We start from the raw sequence: 16620 nt of genomic DNA, 5'->3' as shown, positions 1-16620 counted from the left end.
CATTTTTTCTCATTAGGTTTGTAGTCCTTAGCCTAAGTTGTGTAGGATTGTAGTTACCACTCCATTCTCCGAGATGGTAGCACCCAATAGTAAAAATCTTTATAGATAAAGACAACAGAAACCACTACCATCCATATTTTCTAATTCAAATATCGATAATATATTTGTCTATCTATGTAGCCCAACCATCGATTATTTCTTCCTTTATCGAAACAAATATTCTTTACATAATTAAAAATTTTCAAATTATTATCAGTTTTTCTCGTGATAGAACCGTTCTCTAAATTATTTTTGAAAAATGAATCAATTTAGAATATTTGATTATTCTAAATTATGCATAAATTTTATGATTTGTTTACAAATTATTCTCGATGAATTAAAAAAAATTATGTTATAAATTAGAGATGCCATATAGTGTTGCTAAAAATTTTTTTCTTTGTTACCGTCCATTACATTTATCTGTCCTATATTTTAATTAAATAAATTTATAAATATTTTAAATGAATTGATTCAAAATATTTGATTATTTTTGAATTATGTATAAACTTATAATTTGTTCACAAATTATTCTTGATTAATTAAAGAAATTATAAATTAGAGATGCCATATATTATTGTAAAAGTTTTTTTTTTTGGGCTATCATTCGTTATATCTATCCATCCCTTTTTTTAATTAAATAAATTTCTAAATTTTTTAAATGCTTGTATTTTAATTTTATTTTTTTTTGTGAATTTTTCAAAATTGTTGATAAATATTTAAGATTAAAAAAAAAAAAAGAAATTTCCAATCCCCCTGTTTTCGATAGCTCGTCTTATTGACCATTATTCCAGCGCGCTTCCGGATAAACCCCTCAACGTCTCTCCTTATCACCAACAAGCCTATTCCTGCGAGTCTCTGTACCTCGGATTGTAGAAGAACACGGAGCTCCGTTCCAGACCGCTTTCTCTCGGGGGTTCTTCACAAACTCTACAACCCTGTTCTTGTACGTCGGCAGCTCTCCTAATCTTCTTGCTTTTGTAGCTTTTCTTTTGCATCGTGTCCTGATCAGCTAGACTCTACCAGATTTCTCTTCTCCGATTCTCCAATTCTTGAATTTTCTCGAGGCTTTTGATATGTTCCGGTATGTTCCTTTTCTTGTAGATAGTTAGTCTTTTGATTAATATTGGATTTGTATACAGTTTGGTGAAGGAAGAATGGAAAGCAGCTAAAATTTTCTTTAAATTTGAATTTAGAAGATGCTGTTAGAGGGGAACCCTAGTCTTACTGTTAATGTATTGCAGATAGGTAGATATTAAAATTGAATAGTATTTAATCAACAAGTGAGAATTCAAGGAAAGGGAAGATGACGTCTTTTTCAAATGCATTTCTGTTTCAAGGTGCGCTGTGCTTGAAAGAATCATTAGAAGTTCCCGTTTTTATTCTTTATATAACCCACTGAATTGATGAATGCTTGTATTTGTTGGACAGATGGATTCACGGGGGGTTTAGCAGCAGCAAGTGGTGCGCTTGCTGGGAAATCTCGTTCTCAAAAGTTCCAGGTGTGCCAAATTTTGACATACGTCACACTTTTTTTAAATATTTTCAGTCTCAAAATTTAATTTTGTAATTTCGAAATGGGAACCTTCTAGCTTGTAGCGTACCCAATCTTCTTCCTTTAAAGGAATGGAATTTGTTGAAGTACGCAGATACCTAATTGCTTGACCACCATTGGTTATATAATCCTACTGATAGGTAATGTGTTATCTTTGTGCAATTTGAAATTTCCAGACACCATTTGTAGGTATATTTCCTTCAGGCAAACTGCAAAATCCTACTGATAGGTAACGTGTTATCTTTGTACAATTTGAAATTTCCGGACACCATTTGTAGGTGTATTTGATTCAAGCAAACTGCGAACTTTTGTTCAATCAAATAGATACTCTCAAAGGAAGGCCGGACTATTACCTTCTATAAGGTGTGCAAGGAAGGATGGGAAATTTGATCCATCTTCCATCGAACCACCGCCATACCATAGTTACTTTGATTCCACATCCGGGCAGCTTGAGCCAGCATCTGGCGCCCGGGCAAGTATACCTGGGAGGGAGTACTGGCCTGAAGGAACTGCTAGCCGGGTGAGGGCAGCCAGGGCTCCTGAACCACTTGGCAAGTCAAAAGGGAAGCCTTCATATGGAAACAGTCCTGGAAGCAGGAGGAAAAAGTACAAGGGGCAGGCTGCTGCTTCTGAAATTTCAGAAATGAGTAGTGTTGTGACTCACCCACCACCTGTGCTTGAGTCTTTGGATGATGTTTCTGATGAACCTAAAGACCCATCTGAGGAATATGTTGTTTATCAGACAGAACGGGAGAAAAAGAATTTCAGTCCTTATGAGTTGGATAAAGAAATGGGGCGACCGCATGCCTTTGTTGATCCAGCTTCGAGTAAGCCCATAGAAGAGCCTCAGACAAGTGAAGATTTGTGGTGGAATTGGAGAAAGCCTGATGAGGAGCAATGGTCAAGGTGGCAAAGAAGGCGTCCAGATGTTGACACGGTTAGTATAGCATGGTTTATGTATTTGGGGATAAATAAGATCTGTATCTGTTTGGCACCATACATATCTCATGGAAATGGCACCATTTTATGGTAGAACTCATAAGGCGATCTGGACCTAGGTCATTTGTTGGATATATTTGATCATTCTTTTTTTTTCAGTATGCTGCATTTGTTATATATCATGAAATGTATGCAGGTGTTTGCAAAGGCAATGGCAGAGACTGGGCAAATAAAGCTTTATGGAGACTATCCTACAAGAACTGAAGCAGCTCTTGCAAGGGCAAGAAGACATGTATTCAAGGAGGAAAGGTAAAAATCGTAAAATAACTAGTGAACTTCCAAGATTTTAATATTAAAGCTATACTTGCAAATGATTTTGCCTTTTTCTCTGTGCTGTTGCTGTCAAGGTTAAATTGGTTGCCATTTACTGATATATGTGAAAACATTTTAAATTTGTTGCATAGATTTCAGAATCCTATTTGCCAGCTACATAGAGGGTTTTTCCTGATTCTACTGGCTACAGATGGGAGGAAAAACTAAGAGAATGTTTTTATTGCAAGGAAATTAAGAAAATGAGCAAAGAAGCACTGACAAACCAGCACATTCCCCCTTTCCCTTTTCTCCCTCCCAGTCATCATTCTAATAATTCTTTTGCTGATTTCTTTTCGGAACAAAAGAACTGCCTTAGAAATTGTCTCAACACCCCCCCCCAACAATTTTGGCAATGAACACTTCTGTTATTTAATGACTAAGCTTTATGTACCATGTAGTATGTTTTCAAATTGGATGATCAGTTATGGTGCATTAATTTGGACAAGGTTGAGTATATCATGTTTGTTTACAGTTAGAAATCAGCTTGTACAACATACAGCTAATGGCACACAACAGCATTCAGCATATAAGGATAACAACCTTGACAAAGGATAATCTAATGATACAGGTTGGTACATTTGAAAACATTTGTGTTTACCTTATATCAAACAGTTTGAAATGGTTTGAAATGATGAATACGCGTTCACGAGGTTCAAGTTATATGTTAGATTCTCACAAGCACATTAAAATCGTTAGATTCTCTTACATACACATTTCTGTTTTGGATAAGCAATGGTGAGGACTCCTAGCATTAATAACTTCAAAAAATATGATAATAAATTTCAAGAAAAACAATGTTAACAAAAAATTTTAGAAATTTGAATTGATATATTTAACTGCGTCAGTATACTTTGCAGTACGTCTTGCTATATTATATTGTATTTCTTGATACTTGATATCGTACAATGGAGCAGGATGAGCCACCGATACTAGGTTTTCGTAAGCCCCAAGATTAGTGGGGAGTGTATTCCACCAGTAAATCTGTTGCATTAGTATGCATTCCTCTTTGGCAATACTTGAAAATTTGAAATCTTGCCTTCAGATTGAAGCAGGTATATTGAAATACTATATGATATTGTCTGTGGGATCGTCAAGGTTTCCTGCCTATCCAAAGTGTTGTCCATTTCTGATCATGCTATGAATTTTTTTTATTTCTGTTGGTGGGCATCACACCACGTGGTTGTTTTGTTTGATTTTTTTTTTTTTTGCTCTTGTTCCCCCTTTTTCTTTTCTTTTACTTCTACTAGTTGAACAAAATATTCATCCCATCAGTGCAGTAGAGGAAGCATTTCACAATCAATTCATCTTTTATTTTTTTCTGTATTATTCTTCATCAATATATATATATATATATATATATATATATATATATATATATATATATATATATATATTATATATATATATATATATATATATATATATATATATATATATATATCATGGGCAAACTTGTGTTGGGATTCCAAATATGAAAATGAGATTTATTTCGTATGGAACTATCGTTTGTCGGCTCTGTTGACTGATATGCCAAAAATTCAGGCTACAAGCAGAGCAGAGGAGGTTGGAAGAGATTGGACCAATAGCATACTATTCTGAATGGGTTAAAGCATATAGAAACATGGATACTTCGCGTGAAGCTGTGCAGAAGCACTATGAAGAAACTGGAGAAGATGAGAATACTCAACTCATCACAATGTTCGAGCACCAAACTGCAGAAGAATATCGCATTATGATGGGCACTGATGTTCGTATAAAGCGGGATCCTTTAGCTATGAGGATGCGAGAAGATCAAATCAAAGAGAGTACGGCATTTCTCCAATTTCATAAGATATTACCAAATGTTTTTCCCCCACTTGTTGACATATTTTTTATCCAACTTTTAGTGATACTAATGCATATGTTAGATGGGGAATATATTTATATTAATTTTTTTTTGGTTCAGGCATCACCGGTAAGATCAATGAATCCAAACTGTTGATATGTATTCATTCCAGTATTAAAATATATCACAAATTAATAGGGTCAGCAAATCATTGAAATTTTGCCACCAACTATTTATGAGCTACTTTACTGTAACTCTGTTATTTTTATCCCAAAAAAATTAATAGATTAGTGGCAGAAATTTAGTAAAATATTTAGTCCAACTGATAATCGAATATGACAATTCAGTATGGTATGGACCTATTTCTAGGAAATGCTTGGAGACACGTTGATGAACAATACATATATTGCCTGAAATTCAATAAGGATTTTTACCTAGTCATCATGTGGGTAGAAAATTATCTAAACATTGATGAACAATATGTGGATTTCCTGAGATCCAAAATCAAATATTTTTAATGTTATTTACTTGTTCATCATATGGGTATCAAATTATCTGATTCTATTGCACGATGCAATGACTTAATATGATTTATAGTTCAGAAATGCCCAATTTCACTGGATATTCTTAGATCATGTGTTTCTTAAGATCCATGTTTTTCTTGAGATTCTTTGATCATGTTCAATAGTGCAATTTTGGATTTATATGGAACATCATGCATTTCCAAAATATTCACATATTTAGTTCAGTAGGCTGTTATAGCAGCAGATCATGGTTAGAAGTGTCGGTTGGCGATCAACATGGCTCATAATGTATTTTCCTACAGTAGGATGTGTACTTAGGTGCACTGATAGGTCTTTCTCTCACCCTTTCTTCTCCCCCCAGGTGTGCTTGTCTAGATGCAGACATACATGCCTGTCTTTGTATGTGCAAAATGGACCACAATGCATGAACTTTTTCCTAGGATTACCCAATACTAGTGGAGGGTATGACTCCATCTATGTGGTGGTGGATCAATTCTCAAAAGATGGTCCACTTCATTCCCTGTAAGAAGGCAAGTAATGCATCCTGTGTTGGTAAACTTTTACAAAGAAGTAGCCTGCCTGTATGGATTCCAAAGATGATAGGGTTCGACCTTGACATTTTCACCACCCACTTTCAGAGGATACTGTGAGCTAAGTTATGCACCAAACTCCAATTTTCTAGTGCCTTTCATCCCTAGATCAATGGACAGGCCGAAATTGTAACTAGAAGTTTGAGGAACTTGCTATGGAATCTTGTTGCAGAGAACTCAGCCACTTGGGATACCAATACCATTCTTCCCTAGGTCGAGTTTGTCAGCATCATCCCCATCAATTGCTCAACAAGAGTTTCCTTTTGAGATCATAACAAGCTTATCACCATGGCAGTCATTGGATCTGATACCGCTGCCGATGTCAAGCAGGGCTTCCCTCAAGGGAGCAGATTTTTGACAACACACTAAGCAAACCCATCCAGAGGCTAAAAGAAAGATTGCGGAGAGCAACAAGTCATCTTGGGACTGTGCCAACTAGAGGTATATGATGGTTCACTACAAGCCTGGAGGCAAGGTTCTCATCCTCAATTGGCCTGGATGACAACCACCCGAATCACATAGCAACTTGCAACCTAGATATCTTGGGCGTTTAAGCATCATTGACCAAGTGGAAGACTATGTTGGAATTCGGGGTTTGGTGCATGCATATGTGTTTCAAAAATTTTATTTTCTAAATACTGCAGCGGAGAATAAGATTAAAACACTTTTAATCTGAATTATGCATACATAAAATCATAAAATCACGTAGATCTATCTCATATGCTGAAATTGATGTATGCTGAAATTGATGTATACTGAAATTCAGATTATGATCAAATTACATACCTGTTTCACAATCTTTTTCTTCGAATTTGGATCTGAAAAAGTAGAGGTTCTCTCTTAGCCGCACAAGTATCCGATCTCTACGAGTATCTACTCGGGATCAGCCTGGAACAGCCCTCTTTAATCTGAATTTTGGTTCTCCCAAAATTCAGCCTGCTAAATCTGAACGAAGCCTGGATCGCGATTAACGCTTGATCTTTCTCTTTGATCTTCTTCTTCTCCTCTTGTCTAGAGTTTCTTCTTACTTTGTGCTACTACAAAATACCAGCAACTAGCAAATTATGGAATGCCCAACACCTTGGGCGTAGAACTCCTTGGGACTCGTGTCCCAAGGGATGGGCGTGTAGAACGCCTAAGAGAAGAGAAAGGGAGAGGAAGAGAGGGCATGGGGAGAGCCTTTGGGCGTGAGGGGCTGCTGGTTTAGATGTTCTAGGGACCTTAGGGGAGATCCCTTTAAATAGACACAAGGATTGAATCCTATTCAATCACATAATACAAGTCCTACTTGCATTGGGTTTTCTATTAACTTAAGTTATCCAACTTACTTTAGAAGATCCTTTAGGCGCCAACAATTGAGACCCTTGCACCTATAATTAGACACCCCAAAACACACCCAAGAGATGCTCCATAAGAGAACTAAAAGTCTTCTAATCAATGGACACGCCCAACTTGATCAAATCAAGGTGACGCCCAAAAATAACTATCAAAAAAATTAATTAGGAACTTGCATCCTTAATTAATATAATCTATAACCTTAGACATCCAACAATTGGAGTCTCATGAATCTTATTCATGTAGGTTATTAGCAGGTAGTTAGAATTATCTTATCAAATAAGTAATCCCAACTAAAAGAGGAATTGGATCCAACCATGTGCGAGCAAGATTATCATGAACTCAATGGATTTCTCTAAACCCAATTGACACTTCATAAGCTCAATTACTTATTCCAGACCTAATCTTTTTGTTGTGTAACCTCATAAGTTTAATTCTATCTGGTAGTAAGATATACAATGATCTCTATTATTGTATCATGAAAATTTTTTTCAATGAGTCGAAACAATTTCACTCTAACTCAGCAAGGATTGTCGATTTGAAACAATCCTAGTGAGCTCTCACAATCTACCAGTGACACCTAGTAGTATATAGTGGCAATCCAGTAGAATTGAAATGAACCTCTAGGTACAGTTAATGTGTGATAGTCCTTCTATCGTGAGTCCCGACTAGATGGCAGATCATGGATAAATCATCAAATCTCAACATCAGTCATATGATAGATTCGATTAGCTCAAGTCCAGTTGTGATTTTTAGAAAAATTCTTTTCCATCAATCACACTCTATGGTCATAGATTCTTGGACTTAACCTTTCAAATCTCATAGGACTATTCCTCTCTATCAAGGTCGATAGATCCTATATTGATGCGCACCCCATTCCTACGGTGGACCAACTATCGCCAACATCCACTACAAGGGCTCATTGAGATCCATGTTTATGTGTCAATCAAATTTCAGCAGCTTCACTGCGAGCGGCAGTACCATCTCAAGTCAAAGGATCAGTCACACAAGTACAGCATCGAGACAATTACCGACGATTGAATAGAAATCCAAGTGATCTCTCGTATGGTCACGTTTAGTACTAGTTGTTCTCTAACAACTACCCGCACTCGTTGTCTTGTGTCTCTACACAGTAAATCAGAGACTCATCTATCTCGAGAGAAGCAATTTGTGCGTCAGTCTATCCGGATCTATCACCATCCTTATGATGATCCTATGATCGGGAGCATTTAGGAATTAAATATGTCTCTAATTCTCAACACCTTGAGAATATGTATCGAAACTAATTTCATGGATGATTCAAAGACACATCATACTTGAATGAAAAAAAATATATTCTTTTATTGATCACATCAATATATTAAGTACAAAATTGTGTCCTAGAATTATTACAATGTGTCAGCTATATTGGCTTCTAGGACATACATCTAACAATCTTTCACTTGGACGAAACTAATTAGCCATAAATTTAAGTCCCATCTTCTCAAGGTGGACTTTCATTTTCGGTTGGCTCAATTGCTTAGTCAGCGGGTCTGCCACGTTGTCCGCGGAGTCCACTCTTCGCACCTACATGAGGTAATCACATTTATCACTGCTTTATGTGCTTGGACTTCTGGTGAGACCTTGGCTCTTTAGCAATGGCTATGGTGCCATTGTCTTTGCAGTACTGTGTCACGACATCATATGGCATGACATCCAGTTCTACAACTAACAATAGAACCAGAAAACATCCTATACATCTACAGCATACTCAGCCTTTATTGATCGATTAATCAGAATCCTTTCAATATATCGATCAGTGTACCCCTCGACTCGCAACTCAGAATCACCTCCAAAGATCAAGAACAAATCCTTAGTCCTTCTTAAGTACTTAAGGATATTTTCCACAGCTATCCAGTGCTCCTCGTCTGGATTCGACTGATATCTTCTCGTGACACTCACAGCAAGGACAATATTAGGTCGAGTATATAGCATGGCGTACATGAGGCTCTCTATCGTCTAGGCGTAAGGAATCCTACTCATGTGCTGTATCTCCTCAGATGTAGTTGGACACATCGTCTTGGAGAGACTAATACCATGCCTAAGAGGTAAGAGACCTCTCTTGCAGTTTTCGATGCTGAATCTTTTCAGCACTTTCTCTATGTACAGCTTTTGTGACAAATCAAGCATCCATTTAGGTCTATCTCTATAGATCTTTATTTTGAAAATATAGGATGCTTCTCCTAGGTCTTTCATGGAGAATTCCTTGGACAACCATCTTTTGATCATGGTCAGCATGGAAATGTCATTTCCAATAAGGAGAATATCATCCATGTACAATACGAGGAAGGTGATCGTACTCTTACTGACCCTCTTGTACACACAAGATTTTTCTTCATTTTTTATGAAATCAAACGATTTGATTGCCTCATCAAAATGATGGTTCCAACTCGAGAAACCTGCTTTAATTCGTATATGAATCTTTGCAGCTTGCAGACTTCGTGATCACCATCACCGAACGTGAAATTCATTGACTTTTTTATACAGATATCTTTCTCAAGATATCCATTCAGGAAAGTAGTTTTCACATCCATCTGCCACATTTCATAATCATAGTAAGCCGCAACAGCAAGCAAAGTGTGGATGGATTTCAGCATGGCTACGGACGAAAAAATTTTTTGATAGTCAATGCTCTCGCGCTGACTATAACATCTAGCCACAAGCCTAGCTTTATAGGTCTCTATCTTACCATCGGCACCTATCTTCTTTTTGTAGATCCATTTACACCCAATGTGTACGATACCCTCAAGTGGATCCACTAAAATCCAGACTTGGTTCGAGTACATCGAGTCAATTTCTAACTTCATAGCATCTAATCATTTTTCGAAATCGATGTCAGACATCGTCTCGTCAAAAATATTAGGATCATCACTATGACCCCTATCTCCCATAAGAAATATTTTCTTTACTTCCTCCATAAGCATACCCATGGACCTTTCAGAAAGTCGGAAGACCCTGCTAGATCTACGAGATGGTAGAAGAATATCAACTACTGGCTCATGGACTACAGGTTCCTGAGGATCTATAACTCTGGGCTCTTTAGAGACTTTCTTTTCAAGCTCCACTAACCTCCCACTACCGCTATCCTGGATAAACTGTTTTTCTAGAAATACGACGTTTCGACTCACAATCACATTGTGGTCTTGTGGAAAGTAGTAGTATCCTATGGATTCTTTTAGATACCCTATAGAGCGAGCTATAATATATCTATCCTCCAATTTTTTCGCTATCTGTCTCTTGACATAAGTCGGACATCTCCAAGTCTTAAGATAATCCAAACTCGGCTTTTTACCGAACCATATCTCATACGGTGTGGTAGGAACAAACTTTGATGAAACCCTATTCAACAAGTGAATGACAGTTAACAAGGCATGTCTTCAAAGAAATAAGGGTAGATCAGTGAAGCTCATCATGAATCGGACCATATCTAATAGGATCCTGTTCCTCCTTTCGAATATCCCATTAAGCTGAGGCGTTCTAAGAGGGGTCCACTGAGAGACTATGCCGTTGTCCCTAAGATATCTCAAAAATTTTCGAAGAACTTTAACGGGTTTGTCTGTCTGCTTTTCTACTTCATGCCTGAATTTTTTGAATTTTTCAAAGGCCTCAAACTTGTGTATCCTGAGATACACATACTCATACCTAGACAGATCATCGGTAAAAGTGATGAAGTAGGTATAACTACTCCTGGTCTGCACATCAAATGTTCCATATACATCGATGTGTCCAGGACAAGTAGCTTTATGGCCCTTTCTCCATATCCTACAAAGGGCAACTTGGCCACTTTCCTCGAAGGCAGGTTTTGCAAACTGGATACGGCTCTGGGTTAAGAGAGCCAAAGATCCCATTCTTCTCCAGTCTGATTATCCTGTCCTCTCCAATATGGCCTAGTCTATGGTGCTACAAGTACTTCTAGTTAATTTCATCTCTGGGTCTCTTCTGGCCTACGGCACTCACTATTTGCTCGTTTAGGTTCACATTCGCATCAACATACAAGTGATAAAGACTGTCAATTAAAAGACCTCATGCAACTAATTTATTTCGTAAATAAATGAAACAAAAGTCTTTATTGAAATAAATTTCAAAACCTTCCTGTGCTAGCACAGACACGAAAATTAAATTCCGACCAGCTACAAAAACATAATAACAGTCTTTCAAATCTAATCTAACGTCAGACGTTAATCGAAGAGGATAAGTGCCAACGGCCTCTGCAACAATTTTTGCTCCATTATCGATCCGAAGGATCATGTCACCTTCTCTCAACCTCCTACTTTTTATCAGATCCTACATTAAGGTACATATATGAGTACTTAAACCAGAGTCCAATATCCAACTAGAAGTAGAAGAAACCGTAAGGTTAGATTGTATTACGAGCATACCTTCAGAAGGTTTATCAACCTTTTTGTTCTTTAGGCTCTCCAGATATTTTGGACAGTTCCTCCCTCAATGGCCTTCAGCATTGTAGTAGAAACATTTTCCTCTTGCCTTAGCCACCTTTGGACCATCTTTTTTTGGTTTGTTCTCTTTCTTCTGCTTCTTCACGGATTTAACCTTCTTCCTTCTAGTAGACTTTCTTTTGGAAGAAGAAGTCCGCTTCACAGCGAGAACAGTGCCCCTTGAACTCTTCAAGGTACCCTCCGTGGTGACCAACATGTTGACAAGTTTGAGAATAATGCAGTCAAGTTTATTCATATAAAAATGCATAATGAATTGACTATATGAACTGATGAGGGATTGAATGAACAGATCCATCTGTAATTCTTTTTGTATTTCTAGCTCGAGCTTCCCAAACTCCTCGATGTCCTTGATCACTGTCATACAGTGCTCATGGACAGATTGTCCCTCGCACATCTTCAGATTGAAGAGTCTCTTGGACATTTTGAAGCACGCAGTATGGCTCTGCTCACCATACAACTCTTGTAGGTGAGTTATCATGACCCGAACAGTGGGCATATGCTCGTGCTGGCTTTACAACTCGTTTGACATAGACGCCAGCACATAACACTTGATTCGACTGTCTTCATTCGTACACTTCTCAAAAGCAGCTCTTTGCTCAGCAGTAGGATGGTTTGGTAGCACTATGGGACCTGATCGAGAGCATGGCTTAACTTTTCTGAGGTCAGGACAATTCTGAGGTTTCTGAGCCAGTCTTTGTAATTGATAGCAATTAAATGATTGGTTTCAAGAATGTGGACTAGAGGGTTTGAGGCTGATATTGTGGTTTAACTACAAGAGTAGAGATTCAAATTAGACTTTTATACTTAATATTTATGTTTGCTTCTAGGAACTTTAAGATGCAAACAATGACTTCCACTAATTTATCGAATCTCTCTACTCTCTGAGAAAGAAACGGAAATCCTAACGCGACAAAGGATTCCTAGTGGGTGCTGCGGTTCCACCAATGACATGCATCTTACCTAACAGTTATTGGTAACATGCACACCGATGCGTAGGCAACCGATGCATGGGCAACTCTTTGTCCAGATGCTTCACTAAGCATATTACAGCAACTTGGTTTCTAAGTCATATGGACTTACCTAACAGTTATTGCCCATACTTCTTAGTTAAATCCGACCCACCGTTCACAAGCAGGTGTAAGGCCGTCATTGGATCCATCACCTAATAGTTATTAGACCCAACCCCATCCTTATCTTGGAGTAACTCTTTGCTAATAGAGTGGTTGCGTGTTTCCAATGCAACTGAATCACTGTAACCAGTCGAGAACAATCAACGCCAGTAGCACGCCCGCACATCTACAACAGTGGAAGACCTATGGACTTAATATTTATGGAGAGATTTAGGTTTAAATCTTATCTAATCAGTCATCATATGACCGATCTAACTGGCATGGACTAAACCAGATTGCTAAGCAACCTTATTCAAGACTCAATGTCTCAAATTGGCCAGATAAGTGGAGATCGGTGGGGGTCCCCCCATTGCCTTCCTAAGACACCAATAAATTAGCCAGGTTGACTAACGAAATCAATTAAATAATCACGTCTCATTAACTTGTCTTAGACATCAATAGGTCGATTGATCAGAATTGGTTAGTTCTAGCGAATCGGGCTCAAACCAACAAGCCAAATTAGGTCCTTAGGTTAATCGATTATATATATATGAGATTCAATTGATTTGATCAACAACAATTGTATGATCATTAACTTAATTGATCTGACCTTTATCAACACTTGACTTGGTTTGATCAATTACTTAATCGAGTTAGACCCATATGACTCAAATCAAAAATCTTAAATGCAATCCTATTGCATGACCTAATTTATGGTTTTTCCATGATCAAAATTTTCATGTACAAACACAAATTTCAGATTCTAAAATCAAATTTCAGATCTAAATTTATTGCATGAAAGTAAGTTTTAAAATATGAAAAGAATTTTCAGATTTTAACATACAAATATATATCATATGTATGCATATAAAATCAGATCTAAACAAATTTCAAATCTAAGCATGATATCATATATCTCATATACTAATCATGGATCAGATTAAAAGTAAATTTATGATCTAAATATGCAATCATATATCACATATATGAATCAAAATTCAAATCATATAAAAATTTTAGATTTTATGCATGCATTTATGTATCACATGAACATGAACTAGAACTCTTTTTAGATCAAAATTCAGATCTATGCATCCAATTACATATCAACTATATGTTCTAAAATTAAAGTCAAAATCAAATTTCAAATTAAAAGATCCATCTATACATCTCATGTATCAAGGAAAAATCTGATTTTGAAATCTTTTCAAAAAATGTATATTAAAATTCAGCATATGAAAATCCGTGGCTTTGATATCACTGTTGGAATTTGAGATTTGGTGCATACATATGTGTTTTAAAAATTTTATTTTCTAAACATCGCAGCAGAGAATAAGATTAAAATACTTTTAATCTGAATTATGCATGCATGAAATCATAAAACCACATGGATCTATCTCATATGCTGAAATTAATATATGTTGAAATTCAGATTGTGATCAAATCACATACCTGTTTTGCAATCTTTTTTTTCGAATCTAGATCTAAAAAAGAAGAGATTCTTTCTTAGCCGCACAAGTGTCCGGCCTCTACGAGTATCCACTCAGGATCAGTCTGGAACAGTCCTCTTTAATCTGAATTTTGGTTCTCCCAAAATTCAGTCTGCTGAATCTGAACGAAGCCTAGATTGCGATCAACGCTTGATCTTTCTCTTTGATCTTCTTTTTCTCTTTTTCTTTAGAGTTTCTCTTTGCTTTGTGCTGCTACAAAACACCAGTAATCAACAAATTATGGGACACCCAACACCTTGGATGTGGAACTCCTTGGGACTCGTGTCCCAAGGGATGGACGTGTAGAACGCCCAAGAGAAGAGAAAGGGAGAGGAAGAGAGGGCATGGGGAGAGCCTTTGGGCGTGAGGGGCTGCTGGTTTGGATGCTCTAGGGACCTTAGGGGAGGTCCCTTTAAATAGGCACAAAGATTGAATCCTATTCAATTACATAATACAAGTCCTATTTGCATTGGATTTCCTATTAACTTAAGTTATCCAACTTACTTTAGGAGATCCTTTAAGTGCCAACAATTGACGCCCTTGCACCCATAATTAGATACCCCAAAACACACCCAAAAGACACCCGATAAGAGAACTAAAAGTCCTCTGATCAATGGACATGCCCAACTTGATCAAATCAAGATGGCGTCCAAAAATAACTATCAAAAAAATTAATTAGAGACTTGCACCCTTAATTAATATGATCCATAACCTTAGACACCCAACAATTGGAGTCTCATGAATCTTATTCATATAGGTTATTAGCAGGTAGTTAGAATTATCTTATCAAATAAGTAATCCCAACTGAAAGAGGAATTGGATCCAACCATGTACTAGCAAGGTTATTATGAACTCAATGGGTTTCTCTAAACCCAATTGATACTTTATAAGCTCAATTACTTATTCCAGGCCTAATCTCTTTATTGTGTGACCCCATAGATTCAATTTTATCTGATAGTGAGATATACAATGATCTCTATCATTGTATCATTGAAACTCTTTTTAATGAGTCGGAATAATTTCACTCTAATTCAGCAAGGATTGTCGATCCGAAATAATCCTAGTGAGTTCTCACAATCCATCAGTGACATCTAGCAGTATGTAGTGGCAATCCAGTAGAACTGAAATGAATCTTTAGGTGTAGTTAACGTGTGATACAGTCCCTCTATCGTGAGTCCCGATTAGATGGCAGGTCATGAATAAATCGTCAAACCTTAACATCAGTCATATGATAGATTTGATTAGCTCAAGTCTAGTTGTGACTTTTATAAAAAAAATTTTCCATCAATCACACTACTATGATCATAGATTCTTGGACTTAGTCTTTCAAATTTCATAGGACTATTCTTTTCTATCAAGGTCGATAGATCCTATCTTGATGCGCACCCAACTTCTACAGTGGACCAACTGTTGCCAACATCCACTACAATGGCTTATTGAGATCCATGTTTATATGTCAGTCAAACTTCAGTAATTTCACTACGAGCGGCAGTACCATCTTAAGTCAAAAGACTAGTCACACAACTACTGCATCGAGACAATCACTGACGATTGAATAGAAATCAAAATGATCTCTTGTATGATCACGCTCGGTACGAGTTGTTCTTTAACAACCATCCGCACTCGTCATCCTATATCTTTACACAGTAGATCAGAGACTCATCTATCCTGAAAAAAATGATTTGTGCATCAGTCTATTCGGATCTATCACCATCCTCATGATGATCCTATGACTGGAAGCATTTAGGAATTAAATACATGTCTCTAATTCTCAACACCTTGAGAATATATATCGAAACTAATTTCATAGACGATTCAAAGAGACATCACACTTGAATGAAAAAGAAATTGCCCTTTTATTAATCATATCAATATATTAAGTACAAAATTATATCCTAGAATTATTACAATATGTCAGCCATATTGGCTTCTAGGACATACATCTAACAGACTATGCCTATGCTATTGACTTACAAAAGTATTTTTAATCTTGCTGATCTTTTACCTTATTTTGAAGGATAGGAAATCATTAATGAAGTGCATGACCTGTAGATGCCACCAATACTAAAAAAGAAGCAGGATGTCAAGGTCATCTGCGATGATGAAATCGTGCTGACCAGGAGTAGGTCTTTCCAAAAATTTTTGGTGAAGTGGAGGGGTCTACCTAAGTCCCAGCTATTATGGTTTAAGGTCGAAGACTTACAACCATGAAATTCCATATCGGTCCGAACTGGCTGGTACATCTCGTACCGAGCCAGATGGGTGGAGAATCGGGATGGTTCAGTCGAGAAAAATGGTACACTAGAGGTGGGAGAGGGAAAGAGAGGAAGAGAGAGAAAAAAGGGGAAA

At 37.1% G+C, this 16620-nt stretch overlaps 1 protein-coding gene across 7 annotated transcripts in view; it reads left to right on the top strand.

Annotated features, from left to right (window-relative positions):
- Positions 1–849: 849 nt before the first annotated feature.
- LOC105058814 (protein PLASTID TRANSCRIPTIONALLY ACTIVE 12, chloroplastic) overlaps positions 850–16620 on the top strand; it is a 29618-nt gene continuing 13847 nt past the window's right edge. For 3 of the 7 annotated variants that reach the window (XR_012138543.1, XM_073251668.1, XM_073251670.1), the window contains exons 1-7: positions 850–1120; positions 1281–1376; positions 1468–1538; positions 1768–1820; positions 1916–2528; positions 2727–2839; positions 4445–4707. Coding sequence is in view for 6 of the 7 variants with exons in the window: in XM_073251668.1 (XP_073107769.1) it covers positions 1343–1376; positions 1468–1538; positions 1768–1820; positions 1916–2528; positions 2727–2839; positions 4445–4707 (1147 nt within the window). In the remaining variant the exon portion in view is untranslated. Of the gene's footprint in view, positions 1121–1280; positions 1377–1467; positions 1539–1767; positions 1821–1869; positions 2529–2726; positions 2840–4444; positions 4708–16620 lie in introns of all 7 variants that reach the window. The other 4 variants (XM_073251669.1, XM_073251673.1, XM_073251672.1 and 1 more) reach the window with 4 other exon arrangements.

Source organism: Elaeis guineensis, chromosome 2, assembly GCF_000442705.2.
Source record: "Elaeis guineensis isolate ETL-2024a chromosome 2, EG11, whole genome shotgun sequence".
NCBI lineage: Eukaryota > Viridiplantae > Streptophyta > Magnoliopsida > Arecales > Arecaceae > Elaeis > Elaeis guineensis.
The sequence above is the reverse complement of the archived record's forward strand: the minus strand, read 5'-3'. Positions and strand labels throughout refer to the sequence as shown.